This window comes from Charadrius vociferus, unplaced genomic scaffold (genome assembly GCF_000708025.1).
Source record: "Charadrius vociferus isolate BGI_N301 unplaced genomic scaffold, ASM70802v2 scaffold439, whole genome shotgun sequence".
In the NCBI taxonomy this organism is placed as follows: Eukaryota; Metazoa; Chordata; class Aves; order Charadriiformes; family Charadriidae; genus Charadrius; species Charadrius vociferus.
The window spans coordinates 121876-130832 of record NW_009649932.1 but is presented as its reverse complement, the minus strand read 5'-3'; the positions used below and the strand labels follow the sequence as shown (position 1 = coordinate 130832).

General features: G+C 47.8%; 1 protein-coding gene across 2 annotated transcripts in view; it reads left to right on the top strand.

The window, feature by feature from the left end:
• FBXO31 (F-box protein 31) overlaps positions 1-8534 on the top strand; it is a 14589-nt gene extending 6055 nt beyond the window's left edge. For both annotated transcript variants that reach the window (XM_009891231.1, XM_009891230.1), the window contains 7 exons: positions 852-928; positions 2271-2438; positions 3150-3224; positions 4960-5069; positions 5803-5956; positions 6616-6980; positions 8179-8534. In XM_009891231.1, the coding sequence (XP_009889533.1) occupies positions 2298-2438; positions 3150-3224; positions 4960-5069; positions 5803-5956; positions 6616-6980; positions 8179-8401 (1068 nt within the window). In that variant the 5' untranslated portion in view covers positions 852-928; positions 2271-2297 and the 3' untranslated portion in view covers positions 8402-8534. The remainder of the gene's footprint in view (positions 1-851; positions 929-2270; positions 2439-3149; positions 3225-4959; positions 5070-5802; positions 5957-6615; positions 6981-8178) is intronic.
• Positions 8535-8957: the final 423 nt, after the last annotated feature.

Here is an 8957-nt window from a genome sequence, read left to right as displayed (position 1 = left end):
CCTCAAGAGAGGAGGTTTGTTAAGATCATTCTGTAATAGGCATTTTCTCCAGCTTGTGGAAAATGTTCCTACTTGTCCTTCAGTTTTGGTGGGATGGACAGTGCACCCAGCTCCGAGATGAGAAATGGGGGAAGCCTCACCTGCTGCAGTAGGCTTTGAGAGGGACTTGGAAGCAGCTTTTGGGCACTGCTGAAATGTAGCCGCTTATTTAGAATTTTTAAGGCTGTTAGTGACCTGGTAACATCACTGGATCTCCTGAGCTGGTATGGTCTGCGCTTTGCCTGTGCTCTCTCAGTGGCTATTTTTAAGGACGCTTAACTCTGGAGACAAGTTGAGCTCTACAAGGTGGGGAAATTATTTCAAAATATTCAAATTTCCCTGGTCCTTACTGCCTTTGTACCCTTCTTTTTTTTTTTTTTTTTTTTCACTCCCCTGTTGCTTTGCAGTCTGAGGCATCAAGTACATTTTTGGTAACTGGAGATGGCAGATACTTTATTTGTTTTTAGCTCTGGGTATATCATGTGATTTGCATTAACGGGACTGTGTTGCAAAAGTTTTCTGAGAATTCCTGGCGAGGTATCTGGTTGTGTAAAGTCCTGGAAACTAGCGCCTGCCCCCTGCGCCGGGCCAGGAGCAGGGCTACAGAGCAAAACATAAATCTGTGTGAACTTGTGGGAGGCCTCAGTTCAGAACTGCCTGGCTGTGCTTGGACGTAACCAGTTTTCTTTAGTGAAGGCGGTTGTGGGTGGTATTGGTCAGTGTGGTGTGCAGTCTGGTAGCAGTCTTCCTTTTCTTTTCTTTCCCGATTCCTTAGCTTGATGTGCTCACTTCAGTGTCTCCCTGTTCCCTAGTGCTGCACCGATACCGACACATCCTGGGATTATGGCAGCCGGACATCGGGCCCTATGGGGGACTGCTGAACGTGGTGGTGAGTGAGTACCTCATTCTGGGGGCTGTGGTGTCGAGGACTGATGAGTCTTTTGTGTACCGCTTTCTAGACCTGGTTGCCATCTCCATGCTCTTGAGAAGTCTGAATGGTCAACCCTCAAGCAAGTGATTGGGACCCAGAGGTTGTTTCTTGGATCTTTTCATCCTCACCACCTTTCTCCAGACAGTCCTTCTGTTTTTCAGCCAGCCAGCCACAGGAGCACGCAGGAAACATAAACAACGTTTCAGGGAAAGGCTTGATTTAGAGTTTAATGCTGATATTCCAGTGGCTGGCACAGGAGTCCTTTCCTTGTGCATCGAGTACGGCAGAGATTTCAGCACTGGCCCATCTCTTACTGCTTTGTCTTGGCTTGCAAAGGGTTTCGCACTGGAGTTTACACATCTCTCCTTCCTGTAGTTTGCAGTACTCTTCACTAGCTGTGTCCAAGGCTAATGCCTCAGTTGTAGGGATGCGGGTGCAAGACCCGGGGAGTCTGGCAGCACTTGTGCTGCTAGGGAGAGGAGTTAATGAACAACACTTGGCTCTGTATTGGTGAGAGCTGAGCCAGAAGTTTGCTTGAAGCCCTTGTTCTTTGCACCAAGGTTCAATAGCTGACAGGTTGAAGCATAACAAATTATGAAGCCTTTGGGTTTTGCAAGATACAGTTCCATGAACTGGTATAAGAGTGCATCCAAGTGCACCAATACTTACATGATATTGTGACCTTATAAAGACAAGTGTGCCTCTGTGGCGCTGCTCTGCTTTTGTCTCAGATCTCTCTGTTAAGAAAACATCCTTTCTCTGGAATTACAGGGCTTGAGGGGAAGGATTCTGTTAGGCATGCAGGAAGAGGGCTGGCACTTGTACCTCTCAGCAGAGGAGACTGTTGCTTCCTGTGCTGTCTGCGAGTAACAGAGCCAAATAATTTCTTGTCCAAAAGGCGCGGATAATCATGAGAAGCAGAATTCGTCTATTCGACTATCTGCCAGCGTGAGCTCTCAAACCAATTAGAGTTTGACTAGCTGTGTGGTCTCTTCAGTGCAGTCTCTCCCTCTGGATCCTGCGCACCAAGCATCCGTCACAAAGTCGTTTGCAGTAATAAAGGCCTGCTCATTTTCCAGTGGTGCGGAAAGCCTTGTAAAGAAACCCTCTCCCTCTTCACCAAGGGTGTGCTGTGAGTGCATATGGTCTGGTTTAATTGCTGGAAAGCAGTTTGGAAATTCAGCAAGCTGTTCTACAGCTCCTGTCCTCTTGCAGAGTAGGCCCTGGAGTTGTTTGCTGCAAACTCAACAGAAAGTGTGCAAGGCTGATCCTGTACGTGTTGTCTCCCATCTCTCTGCAGGTAGACGGTTTGTTCATCATTGGGTGGATGTACTTGCCGCCTCATGACCCTCATGTTGATGATCCCATGAGATTCAAACCTCTCTTCAGGATTCATCTCATGGAGAGGAAATGTGCAACAGTTGAGTGTATGTATGGTCATAAGGGACCTCATAATGGCCATATCCAGGTGAGCTCCTCTAGCACTTTCAACATCTGTCCTAGGTGCAGTGCGTGTGAGCATGCATGCACATTCGCTCTGGAAATGCATTCATCAACTAACTGTAGGAGAATTTTATTTAAGGGATGTGGCTTTCACCACCCTGTTGTATGCATGGGTGCCAACTTTATGCTCATTATGTGTCTGACAAGTTGTGTGGGCTGTTCCCCACTCGGAATTTGTTCGCTGGCAGTAGTACAGCAGGGCTGTTACAGTCTGCTGTTGGGCGGGAACAGGGTGGGAGCGGCAGTATGTGTACAGGCTGGGGGAAATGATACACAAAATGGCCTTGTGCAGCTGGTGAATGTGTCCAAGTAGACACACAGACCTGTTCTATTTTACAGCGCCTTCTCCTTGAGAGAGTGATGTAGCATCTATTCTGTACGTTAGATGCTTTGAAAAGTTTCCGGAGAGGTTGTTCCTTTTCTTTGAAGAGGGAAGCTCAAATAGAGAAGCAACTTACAACCAGTACCTTTCATTAGAATGCATTGTGGTTTTATTGCTTTTATTCCTCTATTCTGTAGCTGATGCACTTGGTATCATTTACTAATTTCTCTAGTGAAGCAAATTCAGCAACACTTGTTGTGTAAAGCATTTACTCTAAGTGATCTTAGTTACATCGACCTAGGCATCTCTAATCAGGTCTGTAACCTGTTAAATTCTCCTCCGTGGTAACTACAGATTGTAAAGAAGGATGAGTTCTCCACGAAATGCAACCAGACAGATCACCATCGGATGTCGGGGGGAAGGCAAGAGGTAAGAGTGCTTTGCCAAGAGTCTGGATTAAGGCTGGCTGTATGTCCCCTTTCTGAAGATAAAGCATTGCTGCCTTACCTAAGCTCTTAGGTAGTGTCCGAGTCTGGGAGGTGGTCTCCTGCTTTCTAATTTCTGTGTGTGTGAACATACGTGAAACCCCAGGCTGGTATCTTCTGGCTGATTTACTGTTCTCTTTTTGAAGTGAGTAGAATTGATCTGTCACTGGGACCAAAACTTAAAGTGGCCCCATTTGAAGAACTGCAGGATCTTGGGGAAACTCTTCTCTGCTTGCCAATGTGTGGTTTAAGGATCCAGTATATGGGATGAATTCAGTGTTAGACCTGCAGAAAGTCTGGGTGGAGACCCCGTGCCTTGCCTTAGCGTGTAGCAGAGTGTTGGAGCAGGCTGTTAACACTCACCCTGTTGAGCAAAAAGCTGCTTTAGGCGGTCCTCTGTGGCAAGGTGCTTTTTGAGCCCCAGCACCCTTTTTCTTCCTGTGCTGTGACACCATTCCTGTTTGATAGCAGGCCTGTCCAAAGAAAGGCAGCAACGTGCACTGTACTCCCTGTAGCACTCGCCAGACACTGATCTCTGTGCTATTGCTGTCTGTATGATCTTCTGTATAAGATCTTTCCGACAGAGGCCTAATAACTGAGTCCCAGCTGCGTTTGAATACCTGCTTGTCAGTGGGGCCTCTTTCTGCTGCTTGTCATTTTGGTTGAGGGATTAAAAGCTTCATTTGGTTGTTTATCCCGTGTCTGTGTCGGCTATGCCCAGCAAGGCAGGTTCCTGACTCAAACTACATGTTTTAAGGTGCAGGTATAAATGCCAGGATGAAAGCCTACAGCTAATACCTGTTCCAGGTAGTTTTTGCCAGCTAGTTAAACGTGACAAATCTGATACTTCAGTGGCTTCTAACAAATGCCTTAAAATGTCTGTCTGCTAATGGGAAACAGCTGGGTGAAAGGTTTAGTTAAGTGTTTTCTGGTTCTGTAGCAGATGAGAAATGCTTTAATACTTTCAAAGCACTGTGTTAAGTGTGCGTGGAATGGTAATTGGAGGATCTGGCTTTAGAAGATAAAACAAGCAGGTTTGGAATATCACTTGGTAGGCTGCTATCTTAGTGTAAGCTGTTATCATCCTAACTCATGGTAGGGTATTAACTTGTCAGAGCTGGTGTAGAGGTTCTTCAGGAGATGTTTTCAAAGCACTCTTTGGATTTAGGTGCATCAGTATTAAATCAGCAGGATTTAACCTCCTAAATCTTCAGCGCGTTTTCAAAAGCTTCCCCTTTCATGTTTAACATGCCGGGATAGGGCACAGGAGTCAGCTTATGGGCACACAAACGAGTTACTGCAAGGTAAGTCAGGACGTAAAGAAGTAGTAGATCAGCTGCTTTATGGTAACAGACGATGCTTATGCTCTTATTCTGAGGAGGCATATTGGTTCTACCGGTGATTTGTTTGAAGGGGAGCCAGGTTTATTGTGTGGTGTCTGGCAGGTATAGGGCAGTTACTGTTATCACTACTTGTTAAGTGTATTTCCAAGCCAGCTGTGTAGCAACATGTACTTGTTCCCAAATCCAACCACGATTCTCTGTCTTTGGCAGAGCACGTGCCCTCGCTGGGGCTCTGCCGGTGAATCGTGCTGACAAGGTGAAGTCATGTTGGGGTACGTCACCGTTGCAAATGGAACGCCATTATATTCCCCCTTTTCTCTTCTCTTTGTGCTTCAGGAATTCCGGACATGGCTAAGGGAAGAGTGGGGTCGGACACTGGAAGACATCTTCCATGAACACATGCAAGAGCTCATCTTGATGAAGTTCATCTACACCAGCCAATATGAGTAAGGGCACCAGCTCTTTCTAGGTATTGAGGCTGCTGCAACTTCAGGAGCACGTTGGATCATTTGTTCTGAAGATGGGGTGCTTGCAATGGGCTTTAACAGCCGGGGGAACGTTCCGTCTCTGCAGGCTCTGTGCAAAGATAACGGTGAAGCACAGTGCTTTCCAGTTTTATGGAGATGTGGTGTAATGACAGTGGTAATAATAAGGTTCCAAGTTCTTCACAATAACTATGCACAATAAGGTGGTTTTGAGTCGTTTAACCGTGTTTAATTTGAAGACAGAGCAAATAGCCATGATCCCAAGGAGCTATCTGCTTATTATCCGTATTAGTAAGCAATATGCTTTGTAGTGCACTAGGTAGAAATCACACAGTCCCTGAGAACTTGGGGTTTTTTTTAATCATCACCCCAAACTTCTAATAGCAGCCACCTCGCTGTTGCAGATGTTTAAATGTGCTTCACTCTTAGGTTCTCCAGAAATTCCAGCGAGTAAGGAGGTTTACTGTGACCTTGCTGTAGGAGCCTCCTGGTGGGACCGGTAGAGAGAAGTGAAGGGAAGGGGTGCTTCCATGGGTCTACAGCGAAATCTGTTAAGCTTGTTGCATTTGCTGAAAACACAGATCCCACCTCTCTCCTGATGACAGCCCAAAGCTGCCTGGAGGAGCAGACTGCAAACACGTTCCTCATGTCAAGGGATTCTCTTAACCTCTCTAACCTCTTGGTTTTTGCACAGCAACTGCTTGACATACCGACGCATCTACCTCCCTCCTAGCAGCCCTGATGACCTTATAAAGCCAGGTCTCTTCAAGGGGACGTATGGGAGCCACGGGCTGGAGATTGTCATGTTGAGCTTTCATGGAAAGAAAGCAAAGGGGACTAAAATCACCGTGAGTGCATTTTTCTTTCTCTCAGATGCTTGTTAAAGCATTCTCTTCTTGATGCCATGGATTCATAGGAGATACCTCTGTCTGGGAGGTAGTCAGTTGTTGCCACCCCGAACCCTGTTCGTCATGGGGATTGGTGGCATCGAGTGAATCTTAACATGTGCAGAGTAGCAGAACCCCCTCTGCAAAGTTTCTCATGACCCCCACCTGGTTCCCCCTCCCTTTCCTCTCCCTTCCAGCTGCTTTCTGTGGGCAGCTGGTAGCAGGTCACTGGAGATGACTCGCTTGTATCTGAGGAGCAGGTACCAAATGTTGGCAGCTCTTCACTGAAGCCAGGCTAGCGAGCTCCTTCCTCTCTGCAGGCAGGGATTCTGACAAAATGCAGTTGCAGCTTTGCCTTTCTTTCACCCTTGCAAGTACAGCCTGGCTCATAGCTTTTTATTTGAAATACTATTTCTGGGAGGGGGGAAAGCAGAGGTGGCGTAGACAGCTCAGGGTACAATGAACAAAGTCAGAGGAGGTGGGTTTTTTTTTGTTGCCAACTTGGTAACTATAGAATAGGGTGAACTATGTAGAAGTCAGATGGTAGATGTGGGGAGGATACAGGTCTGAACGCTGTAGCACCCTGCCTCTGCAGCCATGCTGTCTCTTCCTCTCTTTAGGGAGATCCCAACATCCCAGCTGGACAGCAGACTGTGGAGATTGACCTGGCGCATCCTCTGCAGCTACCCGACATTGAGAACCTTCGCGATTTCAGTGAGCTCTCTCGCATCGTCCTGGAGGTCCAGGAGCAGGTGCGTCGGGAGGAGCAGGAGGAGGAACACCGGCAGGAGGAAGAGGAGCGCTCCCAGCAGGCTGCCTCTCAGCCTGCTGCCAAGCCCCTGGCAGGAGAAGGTGCCGAGGGGGAAGAGACTGCAGCTGGGGCGGAGGGGACAGCCCAGAACAAGGCACCAGCTTCCCAGCCCTTCGTGCTGCCCATGGGAGTCATTTCAAGGAATGAAGACTATCCCCGGACCTGCCGAATTTGGTAACGGGGACTAGTGGTTTTATAGCCTAGTTGTGCCAGTCACTTTTTGAAACCGAAGAGGGGGAGTCTTTGAGGCGTGTTCTGCGTTTCCGTGCCCTTTACCTGCATGTGGATCTCCCAGTCCCTCATACTCAGGTTTTCTGCCGCTGCTGCCCCATCTCCCATGCTCTTGTTTGCTCCCTCTCTTTCTTACTGCACCGTCATCTGCCATCCCGCTTCCTTGCTAGATGTTATCCTGCTACTTCTGAAGCTGGCGACTCTCCTGTATTCCACCCCCTGCCTTTTTTGTGTGTGTTTTGTTTCCCAGAGCTACCCAGCTCATATATTTGGTGATCCGTTCAAACTGCTTCCCGTTTCTGTGTGTCATTTGTGTTCCTTGGCTGTGAGAACGCAGTGCTCTCTCCCACCCTTCCCTGGCCTCTGGTGCCTTGGGAAGGTGCTGAGCACCCCAGGCAGGAGGTGCAAGTATGGAGAGCGCCTTGTTGAATGGGACCTGGAATCAGTGAAGCAGCGTACTAAATGAAGTGTGGAAAAAGAGCCCAAAAGCTGAGACTTAGGAAGGTGACCTTCAGCCAAACATCTGTGCTCATGGAAAAACCTACCAATAGCTGGTTAATCCCAGAAGGCCCCTGCTGTCACAACCCAGTTGTGTTTGAATAAAGCTCTGCTCCACCTGCTGCTCGCTTGGAGGTTAGGCTGACCTTTACTCCCTCCAAAGCTCCAGTTAGATTTTTCTTTTTTTTTAAGGTTTTTCTTTCTCTCGCTTCCCCTGGGTTTTGTCGCAAGGTTTGCCTCTCTGGTCACCCTCTCAACATGCCTCTCCTTTTCTGTGAGGATTGTCTGGGCCTGGGTTGATCCTGGAGTTGTAGCAGTAAATCTCTGATGGATTACTGGGCTGAACTACAGAGAAATTGAGCCTTGGTGTGCAGGTGCTAATTAGAATAGCTAAAAGCAGCAACCTCCAAATAGCAGTGGAGAGTTTCTTTTCTTAAAATGGTATCAACACTGTTTTGTGCTGCGTGGTAAGAACTGACTGAATGTAAAACTCCCCGTTCTGGAGCACCTGGCAGTGTGAAAAGGGCTTGATCATAGCTTTGTGTGTGTGTGTTTGGGTTTTTTTTAATTTTATTTTATTAAACATTGGGTAATTATGACTGTTCTCACATCTTTTTTGCTTTTTTTTTTACTCTCCCTGCAGTTTTTATGGGACGGGGCTTATTGCTGGCCACGGCTTCACCAGCCCCGAGCGAACGCCGGGTGTTTTTGTTCTCTTTGATGACGATCGCTTTGGATTCATCTGGCTGGAGCTGAAGTCCTTCAGTCTCTACAGTCGGATCAAGGTCTCCTTCCAGAACGCCGAAGCGCCTTCCCGTGAGGCTTTTGATGAAATGCTGAAGAACATTCAGTCGCTGGCTACTTGATGGGTGATTTGTGATGGACAGGGCTAGGGGTTGCAAAGGCTGCTGCACTCCCCAACCAGGGCTGGGATGGGGATTCCTTGCTCTCGGTACCTCTGAATCAAAGCATGCACTTTTAATAAAGCCTTTTTACCCCAAATGTACACATCCTGGTTAAAATATCCATGACTGCCCTTTCCTCCCTGCCACCCTACACTGTTCCCTTAGCAGTCCTCGTTACCCAGTCTGTAACATAGCTTTGTGTAGCTGAAGGGATCCCGCAGAGGAGGAATTAGACCTTTCTTACTGCGAAAAGAATGTATCGGAGCAAAAATGACTCAAGGTCAGAGCTGGATCAGAAGAAGATCTAATTGACTGGATGGACATGAGCCGTCTGCTCTGACCAGTAGCAGTCTCCCATGGAAAGAGCTCTTCTTCACGGAAGGGACTCATTTAAGCCTTTGCGGCGCTCTAGGCCGATCTGTCCTCCTGGGAAACTTGCTTTACCCTCCTGAAAACCTGTGTGGTCCCCTGCTGCAGACTGGCTGGCTGCTTACTGGTAAATTGCGTCAGCAGTGAC